We start from the raw sequence: 22013 nt of genomic DNA, 5'->3' as shown, positions 1-22013 counted from the left end.
CATTCCCAGGTGCTGGAATGCTATCAACTACGCTGTTAAATTGTAATCATGATCCACAGCACCATTTTGGCCACAGCCAACTGTCAGTGAGCCAAGGGATGGCAGAGCACAGCTCAGGAATTAACAGAGCACAGAGCAGCCCATAAAGAGCCCTGACGTGGTCACTTCATTGGCACAGTCAGGGGAGCTGAGGAGGAACAGGCTGTTTCATGCAAGGGGGTCTCAGTGCCAAAGAAGGGCTTTGAGCACATTTCATTTGCAAGCATTGCTTCAGCCCCTCAGAACTGACATGGGAAACAAGATGATGCATTCCAAAATTAACCTTATGTTTGATACTACCCTTCAGGAGAGTCATCCAAGTTCACAAAGTCAAATGGCATTTAAGTTTATGTGTTGTAATTTGGCAGAAAGTAGCCTAAGCTTTCCAACCAACAGTTCAGCACTCTTCTGCTACTCCAAAGACAATCCTTAGTTACATACTCATCCATTTCAAATAGCACCAGCATTGGTTTATCTTCACTGCAATTAAACAACTGCAGTTCTTCACAGAAATGTTGATTGCAGAGGTTCTTGGAGTACATAATTTCTCACATACAGAAGTAAAATATTTAAATCCTATTTGTGTAATATGTAACAATATATCGTGAAAGCTCTGATCTCCATTCCACCCCAATGGAGAATACACAGCTTTTTGGTGAGGTGTTGAAGGAAGAGTGCAAAAGAGGAGCAAGTTTAACAATGCAGGGCTGTCTCCTGGAGCTTGTCTGCTTTCCCTTCCTTAATACTTCAATTTCAGGGTTGTCTACTCAAGATCTGAGCTACTCTGCCCAGTCACTGCATGATAAACTCAGGGTGAGGGAAGGAAACAAGCATAACATAACCCAAAACATTCTACTGGGTTGTATCCTTTAATAACATTCCCCATGAGAGGTCACCAGCTCCTTAAAGCCAGTGAATTGTGAACAGTATATCCATGAACTGCATGTTACAGGAAAACAGTTTGTAATCCCCCTATTAATCCTTGGCATCAGGGCACACAGAGTGTAATTATAGACTGCAGCAGAATCATTTGAAAACTTTATTCCACAGGGCCATAATTAGATCCTGGCTGTAATCCTTTAATTGCCAATATCATCTAAAGCATTACAGACATACCACATGACTACACAAGCAAATATGCTAAAAAGTTGTGCAAAAGCCACAGCAAAAGCAACAGCAGAGCCAGAGATGCAGGTTGTTCAACAAGGAACAATTAATAAACATCTGAACACACAGCCTGGAAACACCAGGATTTCTACTCTCACTCTGGATATTTGTTGCACCAGCAGTTGGTGTTCAAGAGCACCTGACCAGATGCACAAGTCAGAATTATTAAAGGAAATCTGTCCTAAATTGCCACTTATGTCATTCAACCACCAAGGAAAGGGCAGAATTAGATTTCTGGCAATTCTTTGGAAAGAAGTTATGAGGACTTACACTGCAGTAGATGTTGACCCAGTCCAAAATGGAGTGAAACCACAAGAGATCATACACACAAGACAGCACACACCCAGCTGTCAGTTCTGTGCTCCTCTGTGGCCAGGGAGCTGCCCACCACCTCAGCAACATATTTTCTATTACAACTAATTCTTATTGGAACTAACCCAACTACACCCTGCACCCAAACTGCAGATTACCAGCAGCAATAGAATTACAAGTAATACAGCTTTACGTTAAAAATCTATTTCTCCTTCATACCACCTGTCCAAGGCAGTGAACAATTTCCCTTTGTAAAAGTGGCTGCAACTCTTGTCATTACCCCACAGGGTGCTGGAAGGAACAACAGCACAGCAAACTGCTGAAAAATTGCTTGAGAGGAACACAGCCTTGCAATCTCTGTAAACTCTGCTTGTTTACTTACTGATAGGCATCACTTCTTCAAGAAGAGATGCACATGATTGCAAAGGCATCAGAAACTCAGCATTTATTGTAGCAATCATTCTCATAAATATCCTTTATTTCCTGACTTTTCAAAACCACATCTACTCAGTTTGTTTCCCATGCAGAGTTAAACACCTCCCCTGACTGGCAGCTCTGTCACTCTGTGGTCCTAATTAATCTGGAAGATAAACTGAAAATGAGGGGGAAATTCCATCTTGATTTTCTGCATATTCATTTGTAACACAAGATGCCATGTTTGCTGGGAAATGTAAAGTCTTTAATTTTACAGTAGGGAAATATCACTAGAAAAGGAGGAGAGGTGACAGGGAGTTTGTTAATTTACAGGTACTTACATGAACCCCATGCCTCTCCCCAGTATGACAGAGCCTTTTATTGTAATATATTGGTAGAAAACAAAATGTCATTTAAATCCCTAAAAGAGTTAGGACATTCTCCCGCTTCTTCCCAATTTGACCCGATAGAAAGTCAAAAAATAATCCAAATGTCCTGATTTCGCTTGACCTCTACTTCAACAATAGCTGAAGGCAGCAGATAGGTTCTCAGGCTCCTCCAGAGCCTTTCATCTGCCTGGCAGGAGAGCTGCAAGGCACCAATGCCTCTTCTACAAGCACTGCTTGGAGTGGACAAAACCTCCTTATGGAACAATGTGACAATGCTGGTGCAGCTGAGAAAGCTGCTGAGAGCTCTGTGCTGTGAGAGCACAGCAGGGCAGCTCTGTGTGTTCCCAGGCACATGGAACAGCTGTGCCAGCTTGCCCTTACCTTGCAGCAGGGAAAGCTGCAGCTCACTGGAGTTAATATTTCATAAAAACAGGCAGGAAGAGTAACTAACACTTAACAGGTTGGCACAGTGAGACCAAAGCTGTGAACACACAAGCAGGACCAGAGAAGCTGTCCATTTAAACATCATCAAGGTAAAAATCATCACCTTGTTTGGAAGCTAAAGCAGAAGAGCAGCATCCTTTGGCATTTTTCCTGGGTATAGTGCAGGGGACTGCAGCAGCCCCTGCTCTTCAGCTCCCTCAGCCCCACTGCTTCAGTGTGTTCCACCCACAGTGCCCAGAGATCACAATCAGGGTGGGATTTTTTCTTCCCCCAACTGTGAGCCTTTAAGAATTAGATGCAACATCAGTGCATCGTATGATAGAATTTTATTAATTAACTGAATGGAAAAAGCACTGCCGAAGGATGAGTCAACCAACCTGTTTTAGACACATATGCTAGGATGAGATTACTTATCCTCAGAACATAATTGTGCTGCTCTCTTTGAAGCCAAAGTGACCATGTCAGATAACTGCACCTAAGGATTTGTCACATATGTCAGAGCAGACACACTGGGTGCTAAGTTATTGTCTAAAGCAGTCCCTAGGAAAAGGTCAGGAAAAAGCACACAGAAATGAAGTCACCTGCCTGAAATGATGCAGCATGGGCAAGACTGACATGGCAAGTGGCAGTAATAAATGGGAAAGAGTATAGAACGCTACAGGATCAATAATGCCAAAGAGAAATCTTTTCCATTTGGATTTGGACTTTGGATCAGGCCCTGGGTATTGACAGAGGAATCATGAGAGGTGAAACAGCAAGAACAAAAGTGACCACAGAATCAAGACATGGCTACATACCCTTTTGATTCTTTCCTCCATTACGTACACTTAGCTTGCAGAAACCTAGGAAGCTGAAAAGTTATAAAGACATTCCCCTTTGCTACTTGCTTTTTCTTTACCTTTGGCAAAAATGTTCTTGCTAGAAACCAGTGTATGAAAGTGAGGTAAGTGGCAATTCCAGTTTTACCTGAGCTTTCATTTTCTGTAACTATCTGAAGGCACCACACAGCACTTCTTAGTATTATGCAACACACTTTCCAATTAGGCTAGAGGCTGCATATCTCTGCTCAGTATCCCTGGTGGTTTTTAATAAGGTTTTTGCTTGTTCCATCTCCAACACTTGTCTGACACAACAATTTTTTCCAGATGAGAGAGAACCAAGTGATCATAAAGAATGAATTATTTACAGAAAGATCAGTACTCCAGTTCATGTCAAGACTTCACTAATTGTAGTTAATTGAAAGGACCACACTGGATATATGCACAATGCTCTTCAGGTTCATAAAAGCTTCAAGTGTTTTTAAATACCACTGGAAAATAAAAAGGAAAGGCTCAGAAAATTGTTAGCATGAAACGATACCTTTCAGTTCTAGAGTTCCAGTTCTCAAGTTCTAGTTGAAAAGGCAAGCTTACTTGCCCTCAAATTATCCCAACAGCAGAAAGACAGAAAGGGCTAATAACTCTCACTTGCACTGGTCCCTGAAAAACCCCACCTTGGGTTTTTTTCAGCCCAACTATATTAAACTCATATGGTCTGTAGTGTAGGAGGCAGGTCAGCCTTCCAAACAACGTTGAAGAAGAGGGAAATTAAACTTCACATCATTCAAATATTCTAAACATTCTTACTATCTACATTTTTTTCATGAAGAATGAACATGAGCAAATTTCACTGTTTGTTTTCAATGCAAGTCTTGCTCAATTTCTGAAAGCTTTTTTCCCCCAAAACAAAATGGGTGCCCACGTCAGAAGTTTTTATCAAATACCCACCTCCTGCTAACTTCAAGATACACCTTAATGCCTGCTATAGCTGTTTGCAATGCACCTGTAACTTCCCATGCCACTTCTCCAGCATTTCCTATTTTGCAGCACCATGTGAGCGTGCTGGTGCCTCAGCAAACCCTTTCTCAGTGCACCAAACATGTGAATCTTCCTCTGAAGTCTGACTCCAGCCAGGCTGTGCTCATGTCTCTGGATTCTCCTGCACAGGCTAAAATCCTAAGTAGGCAGCAGTGCAGTGACAAACTTGAAAAGTGGATTTGAACACAGACAAGCTGATGTGACACTGGAACAAGCTGAAACAGTACACATTGTAATAGAATAACCATTTCTTTCTCAGTGACAGGATTGAGCAAATTATGGTTCAATGCTGAGCTTCAAATTCAAAAGCATTCAGAAGCAGGCTTGAGTCCTGGAGTCCCATTTAGTTTAATTTCTTATTTATTCTGAACAAATAATTGCTTGGTCTCAATCTCTCCATGCCAGCTAAAATCAAGTTGACTTGTCTTACAAAAATCTTACTGGGCTACACAAACTGTACAAAACCTCTGCTGATAGAGATTGGATAAGCATGAGTATGGACAGGGTAAGGAAGATTTCTTACTCTCTTAGATTTAAACCACAGAAGAACAAAAGCTCTGTCCATAACACAAGAACATGTACCCATAACAGGGTTTAAGCCCTGGAACAGGTTGCCCAGATGTTCAGGAACCTCTATTCACAGAAACTTGACTGGTCCTGAGCAAACAGAAGTGGATTTTGAAGTGAGCCCTGCACTGAGCAAGAGTCTGGGCCAGAAATCTCCAGAGGTCCCTTCACATTCAGCATTACTGTGATCCCACACACACAGTGACCCATAAATGCAAAGCCAACCCCATGAGATGAAGTGAGGGAGTAAATCAGGACTACCACAAACATTCATAAAGATGTCAACAGCTTTTATTTCACTGGTGCAAGGCCTGTGTGTCATCCACCACTCACCAACAGCAAAACAAAACATCATCTCCTAAAAAACAGTATCAGAAAATTCAAAACGAAGTAACAGTAGCTATAATAAACTTCATACAATACTGCAAATCACTTTGTATCATCCAAACATGAACAGATCAGTTTCTATCACACATGGCTTATTTTTTACCCCCCAAAAAATACCAGCACAGCTCCAATACATGCCTCACACCTGGAAATGCGTAACACCACTCCATGACATTGATAGCTGCTCGTGCTCAGAACTAGGCATCAACTCACCCTACCAGTATCATAAAATACAAAATGATATGAAAACCTACATTTACAAAGTGCTGTCCCAATCCTGCAATCTATTCCATTTGGGTAGGTACCTGTATCCATTCCAACTCCCCTAAAGGCAATGTGGTATTTAGTGCTCCATTGCTAAAGGATTGATTGCAAACTCAGGGCACAAGTGGGAAAGGTTTAAATCTTTCCACAAGCAGTAAAACACTGCCTCATTCTTCTAGATTCAGTTTCAGTAGTATTTGCACAACCTCCTAAACTGAGACTTACCTATTTTCAATTACCTCACATTTAGGAAGAAAGAAGGAAAGGCTCTGAGTAGTCAGCAGAGAAATGGCTCGTACTGAAATGACTTGGGGCTCTAAGTTGTGCTTTAGTGCACCATGGTGATCCAAATGCCTCAGAGTTAACCACATCTTGCTTCAGTATTTACAGTATCTGCTGCCTTCCTCTGCACTGCATGAGTTTCTTCACCAGCAAGATATCAGAGGTCTTATTTCCATTGGATGAGCATTATGACATGACTCCAAAAACGGGATTGTGACGACAAATACTAGGGCCATACTCTTCATAGTCCTTCTTGGTGTGACATACTTGGAAAAACTCTGGCTACAAAAATATAAAACAAATCCCCCCAAAAAAGTAAGAGCACTTCAAGTAGAAAAAAACAACAAATAAAGTCTTAGCATTTCTGTAGGTTGCAGCTTTGCGACATGGTATTACATTTTTGAAATATAATAAATTGAGAAATATTAGGATATCAATACAATTAATCAAGAGAAGTTTGTCTGGTCAGAAGACTGCTTTTAAACACAGCATTAAGACATCCCACCTGGCAGATAGCAATTGCTGCCACTTTCCTGTATTTGCTTCTCTTTTGCATATAAGACTATTGATTTGGATTCTATATTCCTGAAGTCCTAACTAAACTCTAGTGGTGACTTCAGGAATAAAGGACTATATTGCAACTATCATATAAAAGCTACTTCAAAATTATGTCAACTCATGATATCCTTACTCAAGCTCCCATTTGCCCTTTACACATTTTACTGAGATAAAACTTGGGTAAGGATTCCAGAATGTGACACAGTTTAGGCTATCAAAATGACAAAGTTTAAAATTTAGTACTCAAATCAAATACACCCAGAATTCAACATGCAATAAAAATTAACACAACTTTGATAAAGACTTACTGTTGAAGCCAGCATGGAACCTCCAAACCAAACTGCATAACGCTGCATGTGATGTGATATCACTTGAACTTCCACTGGCTTGGGCTAAAGAAAACATTTCATATTGAGTTGGTTTTCAAACTTAACATGGTCAGAAACTAGACACCTTCAACCCTCCATTCATATCACTACCTCACACTTATTACTCAGATTGTCCCCTATGACACTAAGTCAAAAAGCTCTTCATGATAAAGTATAATGAAGGACACAAAGTTAAATCCCTCTTGGCTACTGCTAAGATCACACATCTCCTAGAAGGGAAACCAGAACTGCTCAGAGTAATTTTAAGATTCCTGTAAAGACATGTTATACATGGGATTTAACAACATATAAACACATACTACTTATTTTACACCAGTGTATTTTCACTAGTGAGGTGAAAACTTTGAATTTGATCTGTCACTAGTCATGTAATTAATGCATTGCAACACTCACTTTTATCCGACCACCACTGAGCTCCTCACTGAGCCGCAATCTCGCGTCCACCACTCTCCTCAAATCCCTTTGCAGTCGTCGTCCAAAGTCCCTGAACATCGTGGATCCTCCTGAGAGGACCACATTCTGTGCAGAAATTAAAGACACATTCTGTAAATCCATCTTCAAGCAAGTTTCTCAACAGCCAACACCGCAGAGGTGACTATTTGGACCTTAGCATTGTTAGGAAGCTGAGAAGGTACACAGAACACCTTCAGCATCTCCCAGTTCATAGGAGGTTCATGGCTCCCCTACTTTTCTCCTTTAAATACATTTACATAGAACAGGTTATTACAGAAGAGGATTCCATTTAAACCATAAGCTAGTACCCTACATGTGCAGAGCAGCACGAATAGGACACTATATCAAGAAGCTTCCCCAGGGATGTTCACAGCAAGCAGTTTTAGCCCTGACACTAAATAAAGCTCAAGCCTCATCATATTACATGTCTTTCCAAAAGCTACAAAATGACCTAGAACTTGGTATTTTCTTTTATTTCCAGAGTTCTTCAAAAAGAAGACACCACACCTTCACAGAGAAAGGTGACGCCTCTTCCCTTGCTTGTCTGGTATTACTTAGATTTCAGAGCAGAACCAAATTCCTGGACCATTAGCTGGACTTGTACTTGGATTCTAAACAGACATTTTAGAACTTCTCATCCTTAGCTCTGATAACATTGCAGCATCACAGACTAACACAGAAGTCACTTCAAAGGTGGGGGATTCAAAACAGGACCCCTAGAACATAACATTGGTGGCAGCAAAAATGCAATTCATTATCAGAAAAAATAACGTGACAAAACTGCTTTTGCAGAGGCAGTTGCAATTGGCACTTGCAACCCCAAGTGCCAATTAGCACTTACTAAAACCACTCATATGCCTTTGACACATGTCCACAAGGAACTTGGATCAGGAGCTCATTGTACACAGGTCTAAGGATTACTTCTCTTAACATAACCCTCAAAAAACTAACATTTTTTGACATTGCAGACCAAGACTGTGCACATAATGAGAGCCCCTGACCCACTGTTTTCAGCCTGCACGTGAATCTGAAGAGTCAAAGATATACATAATAAGTGTTCACACTTGCAGGGTGCAGAAGTGCTTGGATTTTAAGCCACAGATAACCAGGAAAATCTTGTTTGTACTTTGTAAAGTGAGAAGAAAGTTGTTTGTTTATTCATGAGAAAAAAAGCCCCTGCACATCATAAAAACCATTACAGTAGGAAAAACTCATTTTTTCACAGCTTCAGATTATCTACAGTATAAAAGAATGTATAACAAGGAAGGTTTGCTTAAAAGAAAAAAGCACGAGTCCCCATAATGTTACTGAAATATTTCCAAAAGGAAAGAGGAGGGCAGAGAAGAGGAAAGGAGCCAGAAATCACAGCTGGTCCTAAAATTAAAGCAGGAGGGAGGATTCCTCCTACTCTCCCCACACACAAGAACACCTCTTCCCCTGCATCAAAGTGGTCGTACACTCCACTTTGAAAAAGGAAATTGCTAATGGGGAAAAAAGACAACAACTAACCTGAGTGATGAAATAGCAATTAAAAAGATGCCATCAGAAAATATTACCTGGAGATAATGAAGTTGGCAAAGAATGTGAAAGCAATAATTCTATTCAAAGCAAATTAAACTTCAAGCATACTCCATAAAGTGGACAATGCTACCACTAAAAATAAATTCCAGAATAAACCTGAGAATAATTTTTTGAATACATTCAACACCAATTCACACAACTACAGAGTCAGCAGTATCATTGGGAGGACCTTTCCATCCAGTTACCATTCCAGGGTTAGAGGCTAAGAGTCTAAGAAGTTACACCTTCTTCAGATTATTATTATCCAAGTACATCTGCACACTGGAATCAGTTTAACAATAACACTGTCCAAGGAGAACAGAAGCATGAGATACAAATACTAAAGAGTCACCTCATTATTACATATGTGGACCCACAAAACTAAACAAAATTTTGAATATAAGTAACTAGGTGACACCAACTGCCATTAGAAAACGGTTAATTATACAGTTACAGTTCCCTAGCTCCCTGGACTTCTTGTCACTGCCAGACCAAACCCATGCTAACTCTTTAGTACATACAGCCTTCTGCAAGTTCTCAACTCAGCAGCTCAGACTTCTGCAAGGTCAGAAGCCAGGTACTCCTCACTTACACTGAAAGCAGAATCCATATCCACTCCACACCCCTCAAACACCACACCCACCACTTAAAAAGGACACAAAGATGAGAAAAAATGGACAGATTAAAAAAAAAAAAAAAAAAATTTACCAAGACAGCACCACCCACCTCACCTCCAGAATAAATCTGAGTAATTCCAATAACTACTTAACAAAAAACCATAAAAATTAAGCATACTAAATATGTCTGCAGAGAAAGCCTACTAATGTCATTTGGGTTTTCAGCCCGTCAGGGAATCCTCTGGCCTCCCAGAAAAAGACAAAGAAGTTAAGCTTTAAGTATCTGTTTCCAGCTGATTCCTTTAAAGAAGACTTCTTCTGATCTTACTCTGCTCAAACACACTTCAGCTGGTTTAACAGCTCCAAGCAGCCCACATGTTTCTCAGCAAACACCAATTACCAAACCTGCTGATGGCAAGAACCTCCAGCTGATTTTCACTTTTATACCTAACTGGCTGAAAATTTAAGTTATTTCAAAAGAATGTGTTCCCTTAGCAGACAGGGATGAAGGCCTTCCACACACCTGGAAAAGTTAACCACAACAAGTAAATAAATGAAAGTAAGCTACTTCTGGAAGGAGAACAGGGGAGTGGGTAACAATCACAGAATTGTTAAGGGTGGAAAAGACCTCCAATACCATCAAGATCATCTCAGAGGGCTGGGAAGAAATTTTTCTCTTCTCATCTGTACCTTTTGCTTATCTTACAAACTCTGTGGTACTGAATTCCTCATTGTACCATTTCTGATATTATGCCTGTACAGTGTAACACTGCAGAGATATGAAATCACCCAACAAAGCAATCCATCTCCCACAGCAGAAATTTCTGACTAAATCAAACTTACATAAAAACTTCAAAGAGTGAAAACTAGCTCCTGAAGGACTCAGCACTACCAATCACAAGGTGCTGAACTGGTTTGTGCATCTTCACACTGGATCATGGTGAGAGCACACTCTCAGCTGGACACATCAGGCTTTGCAGCACCAAACTGAAAATCATCCCCTGCTTTTCTGACAAATAAGAATGACACATCCCATTTTCCCTTCTTTCCAACTGACAGCCTAAATTAAAGTTAACATGACATGAGCAGACCACCAGAGACATGTAATGAGATCAATATATGACTGTTAATAAAAATTATTATGGGTAAAATCAGGAAGGTTCACAAGCTGAAGCCAAGCACTTCATTAGCAAGTGAATCAATTAAGCTCCGTGTCTCTGTTAATTTGGTTAAAACAGGGCACTATTTGCCAGCATTGTACAGAAAATATAAGTATAAATATTGTTCATATTGAACAACAAATACAGTACAAAGAAGTAAATTTATTGTGAGAAATGCTAATTTTAAAATACATTTACTTCTAATGATAAAGAAACCATTTCTTTTTACTTAAAATCATTCTTTTTAATGTTCATTTCACATTTCAAGTAATAGCAAGAGATCTGAGCATGACTTATGGTTGTGCCATTCTGCAGAAATACGCCTCAGACACAAAAGGAACCAGAAAATCCTGCAGATGCACTGAGCCATTGTTAAACCAACTAGCAGCAGTAATCTTATAAATTTATTTACAGCTGTGATAGGAATAAGCAGGGCTTCTCCTCAGTACTCCTGTGCCACACTGACAGAGTTAATCACTTGGGGCTTCACTTGAATAGCACAGGAACACAGCAGCATTCAGCAGGAATACAGCAGGAATGCTGCTCCTTTCTCATGTCCCGTCATGGTGCCAGCAGAGCCCATGGCCTGGCAGTCTGTCACCCTTCCCTCACCCCCAGAGCCTCCCTGCTCTGCTCTGGGTCAGTCACAGGGATTGCCGTGCTGGAGCACAGATCAGCAAAGTCAGTCAAACAGTGCCATCTACCCACCACGCTGAGCAGCTGGAGCTGCTGTCACACCAAGTGTATTTTACCCGCAATTCAAAGCAGAAGTGATGTCAGGTGGGTTTTGCCACACTGCTAGCTCCCTGCAGCCAGGACCTCTCCAGCCTTTGAGGATGGACTCTTGTGAGCTCGGCAGTTTAACCTGCTGAGTGAACACTGATATGACAAGAGCAGTTCAAATTTTAATTGTAGCAACGAGCTCAACTTCACAAAGTTTGCATTTTGAGAGAGATTTATCTGAGTCCACAACAGCTGCACACCCAGCTAAGAAGCCACCTTCTCTAGGGAAAAGAGGCAGCATTGTCAAAATCCTCTCTCCATGCCCCTGCATCTCCACAGAAAATCTGAATGGTTAATCTCCAATAAAACACCACACTTGGCAATACCCTACAGTCCCCACCTCAAGAAGAATTTTCAACTTGAGAAGCTGGCTTAAAAGTCTGAGGTCAGGGATGTTGTCATTTGATTCAGCATGATCTGAATCATGAATACTTAACATGCTTGGCTAGGATCTTTCAGAGATATTTCTGACAGAATTTACCTCTTTTCAGATGTCATTTATCTTATATTCTTTCATTCAGATATTTGTGCTAAAAACACAGCAGAGAAAAGTTGAAAGACATCAATTGCTGGGACAGTCAGTGACCCTAAACTTCTATTCTTTGTACTGGGAGAAGGCAAGGACCTCAGAACTGATAATACTGCACTTATCTTAACTCTGGAAGTACTTGGGGAGAGACTCTGGATAAGGAAAAAGGAAGATAAAGTAGAGTGTGCAATAAAGGTGATAGTTTCTGAACCTGTTACTAACAAAAAATACTGTTTATTAGGATAGCAAGCAGTTTTTACAACTTTTCAAAGCCCTCTGTCCACCTCTGAAGTTATTACTACTACATTCAGTAGGAGACTGTCCTAGACATTTAGTGCCAAAAACTCATGTCCTAACTGTCAAATGTTGGGACAAGTTTCAGAGCATTTCCAGGTTGAAAAGAGACTTTTAAATACCAACTAGTGCTGAAAACCTTCCACACTAGCATCTGCTGTGGCAATACCACAGGAGCAGATGTTCATCACTGATCCAAGCTGGGTGTTCACTGGTGTGCTCACAGGAATCTGAAAGCTGGGGAAAAGCTCCCATTTTTGTTCAGATCAAAGCCCCCATCATGCACTCTGCCTGTAATTTGTCTCCATTTCTGAGAGATCAATTATACTATATGTTTACATAATTATGAGATAAATTAAGGAAAGGTTGTGGAATGACATTAAAAATAAAAAGCAGCTTAAGAATTCTCAAAAAAATAGAACTAGATGAACTATACACCATTTTTCCCAGAGAATGCCAAGGGTGATGCAATGTCTCACTAAGCCCCACAAATGCAGCATTTTTAGCTGCATGCAGGATGGGTCATTTTTCAGTGGAATTCAACACACAGGAACGGGCAACATAGCCAGGATGCCAGGCAGATATAGAGCATTTGTCCATGAGAAAGAACCACAACACAGTACAAGGAACAAGTGGGAGGAAGTGGGCATGGACTACAGGGTGGGATTACTACCACCAAAGGCCCCCAAAGCCCTCCAACCCCTTTCCAGCCAGGCTGCACATGGTACCTAACTTACATGGAAAGCAAGAAACCCATATTTGAGAAACCTGTCCATAAAAAGGTACCCCTATACCCCAAACCCAGGGGGTGTCCCCAGGACATCTCACTGGCTAGACTGATGCTGCTGGATTAATCCTGAAACCAGGACTGGTGCTCCCCTATTTTCTCTCTCTCTTTAATTCATTTCTCCTTCTTTAATTCTTCTCTTCCCTTTCACCCTACCTCTTTACTCATAACCTACTGCTGTGGGCTTAGACAGCAGGTCAGAGACTAACACACCAATTTCCATGCCAGGTGTGTAATTTATTAATTAAACTTTCAGACCCTCTGACTTTTGTCATTTCTTTTGACCAATGAGGATTTACAAATCTTAGGTGCCTCCTTCCCCTTAAGGATGGGTTGTCACAGCTCTGGCTAAAGAAGTCTTATTAAGGTTCTACTGCTTCAAACGTCAACCTGAGGTAAGATAACTGGCCTTGTAAGAGATGTTGATCAGATTAGGAAACAGGGATACTGGCAATAAAACTCAGAAACACCACAGGACATTAAAGATGGGTAGTGGAACAATGACTCAAAGGCTACATACTACATAAAATCTGCAAGAAGGGTACTCTCAGGTATTTTTGTTCTGAGGAACACTGAGAAAGAACCCAAATACATTTGATGGAAGCTCAGCTCCAAAGCACAGGGCCTTGGCTGGCCACCACTCAGCAATGTGGGCAAGGGAAACTGATAAACCTCAGAGAGAGAAAGTATGAGTGGAATATTTCTGCATCCACACACTGCTTTAAACAATGAGAGCAGAGGTGCTCACCCCTTGGAAGTGACCTTGACAAAGATTGCAACTATTACCATTAATAACTACTGACATCTGTCATTACATTCAACAGGTAATTGTGAAACATTATTTTAATTACGGAAGTATAATGAAAAGCAGAAAAAGGAAAAACAAAGTCTCAATCAGTGGCAAGCAAAAGGAAAGTTATTTGTCTGCTGACTATGATGAAGCATGAGTAACTTAACCTCAAATTTTAAACACCACTTTCTGGAAGTCACTAGTGTACTAAACCCCACCCTACCCTAAATCTGGAAGTACTAAACCCCACCCTACCAAACAAAGAAGCTGATGCTCCAGGGAGGCTTTGGTCTTTCAGGTAAAAAGCAGAGGCCCTAAGCACAATCACACACCAAGGAGCTCCTAAACCCTTCTGCTCGAAGACACTGAGGACATCTACTGCAGAACTCACACATGAGTCTGTTAAGTAGTTTAACTTCCCCTTTTATCCTGCTCCACAGATCTGCTCTGGAGGGCTATATCTTGTCCTAGATTACCGAGGATGTTTACCAGGCAAGTAGAAGAGAGTGCTAAATTTTAATAGCTAAAAATTACCCTGAGATTTTTCTTAGTTGGAGCTTAATCCTCATTCTAATAGGTGAGGAAAACTACTACCTTTTTTATGGCAAAAAAACCTCTGCATGCTATTGTTTTATGCTGTTATTTCCAAAATGTGGCTAGCACAGGTCTTTCTCGTGAGAACATTCCGTTGTGTTTTATAAACAAAGATAAAGTTTGGATGTTTTTTAAACAGTGTCTCGAGATTTAGACAGTTCAGGCCTGGCCAATCAGGCCTAGGGGGAGGCTTCTGGCTGACCAATCTGGGTGACCTCTGAAAAGTCTATATATATTGAAATCAAAATAATAAATTTCCTCTTTCTTGCCACACTGAAAACTCGGGTCCTTTCTCTGCTAGCGGCTCAACAGCGACACCAAAATAACACCAGCAGAAAAACAGAAAGCATAGGGTGTGCTGCCATGGACCAGGCAGAGACTGCAATGGACCATGCACGTCAGTACTTTCCTTTTCACTTCTTAAAAAACCAGGCACTGCAAGTACTCTCTGGACTACACCCTGGGCAGGTTTAAGCTGGCCTAATTGCTGTCTCCTAAAACATTTTAAGTACTTATGTACTTTGTAAGTGATTCAATACTGGCTGAAACTGTAGACTGTAGGCAGACAGAAGGCTATGAAAAAAAAAAAGTATTTGAAAGCATTACTTAATAAAGCAGTGGAAGAAGGGGAGTGAGAGGGTTAAGACAACAGTATAACCCTTAAAATGGGCAGAACAGTAAGTCCTTCATGCACAAGAATTCACATTACAAATGTCAGATACAAATAACATCTCTCTGCCTCAGTTCCTTGGGGAAAATTCTTACCTACATATCAAGCCTTTACAGAGACTATTCTTTCAAAAATAAAAAGCAGCAAATATCAAGTGGCATTCGGAAGTGGCACTTGGTTTAATTTCTATTCAAAGTTCACATTTCTCATTGTGGAGGATGTGGTAGCCATGCACATCCCTGCTGATCATGATGCTGATATTCAGTGTTTAAATAAATTACATGAATCTTAGAAGAGAAAGGCCATACCTTATATAATGGACGCCGGACATCAATGGGACAGTTCTGTATGACTTCATCAACGACATCCGAAATGGATTCCATGAAATCAGGGTTAGCAAACTAAAAACAAACAGAACAGGCATTCCATTTTTCATCCAAACAATAGAGGAATAAAAAGGCAGAAATGAGACTGTGGGAGATTTTGTAATGGGGGACAGGTGGAAATCAAAGTCTTGCTCACCACTTATTCTACATTAAAACAAACGCTTCTGAACAAGGGAAATGAGAATTTATTTTTCTGCTGAGAAACTCAGATTCTCTTCCTTGGTCAGAAATTCCCTGTTTACAATTTATGCACTATGGACTTTTTATTACTGCCTGCAACATGAGTTTGAGTTCTCCTGCAATATGAAACACACTTTACTGTGTACAGTGGTCCTGCCTTTCCTTTTCAGTGAGACAAAAAATAGTGTAAAAATCAGAATGTTTCCCTGTAAAGAAATTTTAATGCTACTAAAATACTTCTGTTAAATTCCCACCACAAAGTCAGATTTTTTTCCAAGCACAGGAAGAATCTAATATTCAAAAAAGCATAAATAGTCTAAGGTTCTGAGTGAAAGCCCCCATCAATGCAAACATCAATACACTGCTAATGTAAATTTCTGCATTTATAAATACTAGAGAGTCAAGAGCTGCTAATGTTAGAAAATAGTCTAGTGGCATTTTTCCACTTAAAACTTAACATAAGCTTTAAAAACAAGAACTGGTAATAGTTCAGGTTTTTTTCTTTCAGAGGTTAAACTCTGAAAAATTAAATTAATTACCAACACATAATAACGTATTATTCTAGATATATTATAAGCTTTTCCAAAGGTGTTGACGTATGTGGGATTTACATCCAAAGCAAGATGAGGTATGCACCTGGATAAATAAATAACAATAGCCAAACATAAGAAATATATACTTAAATGAGAGAAAATTAGAAAAGGAAGCTGGCTGGGAGCTCAAGAGCCATAAGAATGATGGGGGCACTCCCAAAAAATTCAAGCTAACTTCCACAGTAAGAATTTATTATACAAGAAGCTAAAACATGAAGCCCCATAAATCAAAAGAGAAGAAAGCAGCTGTGCAGCTGCACACACAGTTTTCATCTGAATGAACTATAACCTGAAAATTCCTGAGCTCTCTGTAAAGATGTTGATAAATCAGCAGGGAAAAAGGAGTAAGTAGAAATGAGAGGTGGGGTGTAACATCATTCCAGAACAGGAATGTGATTTTACTAAATGTAAAATTGCAGTCTGCTAGCCAATACTATATGGCTGGAGAACAGCAAATAACATATCTAATTTATAAAGGAGAAAAATAATCTGGATAACCACAAACCCCAAGACCTAATGTCAAGAGTATTAAAGATTTCAGAACAAATTCTGTTAACTGAGAATAGGAAAAGGTTAAAAGACATCTTTACCAAAGGCAGCTTTTAGTTAACTAAGCTGATACCCTTTCAAGCGAGGAGTTAATGAAACACAAGAAATTTTCATTAGATGCAAAACACATCATCAACTATGTTTTCCTTGCCTAGAAAGTCAGTTCAGACTTGAGTGTTTTTTTCAATACAGAATCAAGAAACTATCAAGAAATGAAAAAAATGGAAATTAGTCCCTTACCCTGTTCCAAACAGTCCTTTTAGAAAGTATGTAAAGAGGAGCTCTTAAAATGCTGTCTGACATGAGATTCGATGCTTCTCTGTTAAATCACGTGGGTAAACAGCAGGGAAGAAAAGCTATTTAGCCTGGAGATTTAATACTGCCAGAAGATCAGATGGCTACAAACTGACCACAGAAAACTGAAGTCGGAATTTAGACAAAGGGTGACAGAGAGAAGCTTTGTAATATTCTTCCAAGAGGATGGTAGAAAAAAAGCAACTTCACCAGTGTTAATGTGGATTTGAATAAAAGGTTTTAATAGTATTACGGAATATGGGTGCCTGCAAAAATTCAGCCAAGTGTGCAGGAATTGACAGTAGCTGTATTAAAACTTGACTCTTTCCTCACAATATCCTGAAACTCACTCAAACTGAGCTACCAAAAATCAGACAGATGAGGTACAGTGATCTTTCCCAGAACTGTACATGTTACTTATGACCATACCACCAGAGACTTCAATGGACTTCCTTCAACGACAAATCTATCATCCAGGCATTATAAACTGACTCAGTATCAAAAGCCTGCATTCAATATTTAGAATATCATCAATGCAATGCTGAGTAGTGCCTAAAGGGATTGGCAGAACACAAATACACAGTATAAAGCCAGACTGGTTTAAACTGACACTGAAGGAAAGAGGAAAATACTATATAAAAACTATATAAATACTGTATAAAAATTCAAGCAATTTCTTCTCAAGTTTAGACTGCTTTTAAAGGAACAGAACGAGATGTTTTAAACGTTAGTCTGGACATCAGAAATGCATCTCTCTGCTGTGCTGAAGTTACCTGTGAGTGCACCTGGCTTGCGTTCAGGAGACTCACTGGTCCCTCACTGCCACGGGATGGCGCCCAGGCACCAGGAACGGCACAACTGAACACAGCTGCTCCCTGCTCTGTTCTGTTCTCACCTCGGGATGGAAGAAGATTTCAGGTCCCAGGAACCTCTCGTAACCAACATCGATAACAAACTTGGTTTTGTTGATGGCGTTGATGCCAGTGTATTGTTTGATCCACCTGCGAGAGTCGCCGTCGTACTTGGCGAACTCCTTCACTATGTCAGGGCAAATGTAACAGTACTTTTCCTGGGAAGAAACAGCAAACAGCAGGCATTAAAAATAGCTGAAATAATCAGTACGGCAGCGAATTAAAGAGCAACACAATCAAAAAACAAAACCATGTGAGCACTGCTCCAGGTGGGGCTGCTCAGCAGACTTTCTCACCCCAATGGCTACTGAAGCTTCAGCCCCACAGGTCAAGGCATGTGCATTTGCTTGCAAAGGGCTGCACATGCTGACTCAGCCACATTTGCCTCTCTCAAAATGAAAACATCACCAACAGTAGGTCTGAGACAATAAGGAACTTCAAGGGGAAGCTTCCCCAGTAAGATCAGACCCATACAATCACCCTTTTTTTAAAATTCTATTACAAAGCAAATTTTCAGCAACTCAAAAGTTTAAATGCTGGGTTTATCTGTGGAACATACTCACTCCAAACAGTCTAGCATGAGTATTTTCTTCCTCTTTCTCCTTCCCCCACACTTGATTGGATAAACCACCAGAAGCTGGTGTAATTATAATACACTGCTTACATTTGCATTTTTAAGAGAGCTACTGGCAACTTGCTAGAGCCAAAAATTTAGCTCACGGAGATTTATTACGTATTTATTAAGAGATAAAGAAGGCTGTACCTTTATGGCTTTTGCTGTCTCCAGAGATTGTTCAGGAGGAATTCCTACCTCCCTTTCCCTTAGAAGCTGTTGAATAAAGTAAGTAATATCTCTACCTGCAATAGGAATATGTTTGATGCAACTTCCAATTACATAGCCTTCTGCCTATGTAGGAGGAGAGGAAAAAAACATATTTAAGGGGAAAACTTACTGTGTATCAATAATTAACATTCATTTTTATAATACTCTGATTTTCTATTAAAAGTAAAATCTTGAAACTGTAAAATTACTCTAAAAATGGGCACCCCACTGAAAAACAAGTATCATTTCTATTTAAAGACCTTGGTTACAACATACAAACAAATTTTAATTATCTAATAGATACACAAGTGACAGACACCCATTCAAGTCAGATCAGATGGTTCCTATATGGTATCATCTGAAAAGCAAATGTCATATAAATAGACCACTTGTGTTCTGAGAGTGAAAAATGAATAGAAAATCTATTAAATTTCTTAAGACAAGAAAAATAAAACAAAGTAGTATCTAACAAGAAGCACAACAAAAATAAGAAATCTACTTGCTGATTTTTTAGGATTCATTTACTGAAAACATATGTATTGCTGAACCATATTCTTTCTTCCTTTGTTTTTCTTAATACTTTTCAGAATTTCATACAGTAAATGCTGTTCATTCACAGCACTGACCACGTGATAAAAATACTGAGAAGACCATGTTAACACCAAAATGCAAGATGAAATTGAAGGGAATCAAATTTTCACTTCTAAAATACCTGATCATTCAAGGACATTATATGCTTCAAAAATACTCAAAATGACACCAACAAAGGTCAGTATGCACAGATAGCTCTGTGGTTTTGACATCCTCACATAATTAACCTGATGAAGGAAGGTATTTACACAAATTTGTAGCTGTTTCCACACAAGCAGAGTGGAAACAATAATATACAATAGAATCATATAAAAAGCACACAGTACCAAATCTATTAAACAGTTAAAATGCAGGATGTCAAAAAAGGACATTTCTTGTCAGACACTGGTGGCACACAGGAGACATAAACCCATGATAATCACTGATATTTAAGAGAACTGAGGAATCACAGCAATGGAAGGTTTTACATAGAAATATCATTTTAAAAGATGAATTGATGGTTCCTTCCTGTAGTCTGCAAGCTAAATTCATTCCATAATTACGTTCACATCATGAAATACATACCTTTCCAAGGACAAAAGTCCCAAACAACACTAAAGCTTTAAAAATACGGTTTCATTTGACACTTCTTACTTAAATGTACAGTAAACAAACCCTGTCCTTGTCCAAACCACTGCCAGTTTCAAACTGCATCCTGCTACCTACCACGGGGATTACATGGGTCACTCCATCGCCACTGTCGATGACAATGCCGGTCAGAGTCCGTTCCCCGACCTGCCGTGACGTCCAGGAGGCAGCTAAGGCCAGCACTGCCTACAGCACAAAGAGGTTATATTTAGAAGCAGGCAGAGTGTGCTGATGTACACTCTCAAAAAATACTGTTTCAAACATTTTAGAGGTGCGCCTACAGAAGACCAAAACACTGCAGTTATATTGGACTTAAAAAGAACATATTCACTTTGTTCACCTGGACAGCAATGTAAAGTCCTGGGATGTTAAATGATTCAAACATGATTTCTGCAAGATACTCTCTGTTTTCTGGTGTGTTCAGTGGAGGCTCTGTCTGCAAAAACAAAGAGTTTTGAAAAAGCACCTCAAGAGGATCCCGCCTTGATTAGCTTGGTGTGGTAATCAAACTTTTAAAATTCTCAGTACATTCAAAACAGAAAATTTCAAACAGAATTTACACAGTGTTTGGAAACTTTTCCAAAGCAATAGCTGACCTGCAGTAGCCTGCATCAAAAAATATAGTTATAATGCAGCTTTAAATATTACTTTTCTCCTCCCACCCCAAACCCTCTCACTGCTGAAGAAATAAGACCTACAGAGAAAAATCCTCCAGCAGAGCTACTTGTGCTTGGAATGGTATTTAGCTTTCCTCTTACGAAACTATTTCCTTACCAGGTCTCATTAGCTCACCATTAAAAAATAGTGATCCTCAGGCTCAGCTCGAAGGTACTTAAAAATAACCTGCTCCATGAACCTCTCCATGAGGTCCCAGTCTTCAACAATACCATGTCGGATAGGCCACTGCAACAGGAAAATTGTCAGCACTGGATCATGTAAGGACAAATAAACCCAGAACTGGAACAGTCTAACACCTCATCCTACAGAGATCTTTGCAAACTCTCCATCCTGACACATAATTCAAAGTTAACTCCTGCTCCCAGGTACTTCCAAGCCCAATTCTACCTTGCAGGACGAGCAGCCAGAAACCAGACCCTATTCCTAAGACTGCTATTAGTCTGTTGCAGAACTGTGTTTTAACCTCTTTTTGTATAAGTTTTATCATTTATGAAGTTGAGAATTGTACTTGGCTTCAATATGCCTTTCCATATTATAAAAAGAAATAAAGACCATATAGGCTATATATTTTTCAATGAAAATTTCTGGCAGGGATGATGTTTACATTTTGTTTAATGTTAAGAACACAGCTGGCATTTAAGTAACACAGAAGGATGTATAAAATATGATTTTTTTTCCACATAGTTCATAAGCCAGTAACGCTTTGTAAGTACAAGAAGTCCTTTACTAGGGGATGGAAAATATGATTCAGAGAAAAGCTGCATTGAAAACAACCCTTCACAAAACAATTGTGACATTCCCTGAAGCAAAAGGATCCAACACATTTCCCAGTTCATATGCCATGTTAGAAGGATACACTTTTAGCAAGAATTTAAATATTCAGTGTATATGACTATTTTAATAGCTCAGAATTTTGAAAACTGAACAGCTGCACTATATCAATGAATATTTACACAAACACCAACCACACAAGACAGCACTAGTAAAACAGATATCTAAAAAAGGGTAAAGCCATGAACCAAATCATGCAGTTTTTAAAAAGCAATAAAAACACTTTACAAAAAAAACAACGTGTT

At 39.7% G+C, this 22013-nt stretch overlaps 1 protein-coding gene across 1 annotated transcript in view; it reads right to left on the bottom strand.

The window, feature by feature from the left end:
• Nucleotides 1–5461: 5461 nt before the first annotated feature.
• Nucleotides 5462–22013, bottom strand: part of ACTR3B (actin related protein 3B) — a 26094-nt gene continuing 9542 nt past the window's right edge. Inside the window, exons 4-12 of the mRNA XM_085050245.1 lie at nt 21052–21162; nt 20600–20695; nt 20338–20445; nt 18982–19125; nt 18203–18376; nt 15614–15706; nt 7462–7587; nt 6988–7071; nt 5462–6403 (exon numbers count right to left, since the gene is read on the bottom strand). Of these exons, the coding sequence (XP_084906371.1) occupies nt 6308–6403; nt 6988–7071; nt 7462–7587; nt 15614–15706; nt 18203–18376; nt 18982–19125; nt 20338–20445; nt 20600–20695; nt 21052–21162 (1032 nt within the window). The 3' untranslated portion in view covers nt 5462–6307. The remainder of the gene's footprint in view (nt 6404–6987; nt 7072–7461; nt 7588–15613; nt 15707–18202; nt 18377–18981; nt 19126–20337; nt 20446–20599; nt 20696–21051; nt 21163–22013) is intronic.

This window comes from Lichenostomus cassidix, chromosome 2 (genome assembly GCF_008360975.1).
Source record: "Lichenostomus cassidix isolate B80296 chromosome 2, HeHo_3.0, whole genome shotgun sequence".
NCBI classification, from domain to species: Eukaryota; Metazoa; Chordata; class Aves; order Passeriformes; family Meliphagidae; genus Lichenostomus; species Lichenostomus cassidix.
Note: the sequence above shows the minus strand (reverse complement) of the source record. Positions and strands in the feature narration are given on the sequence as shown.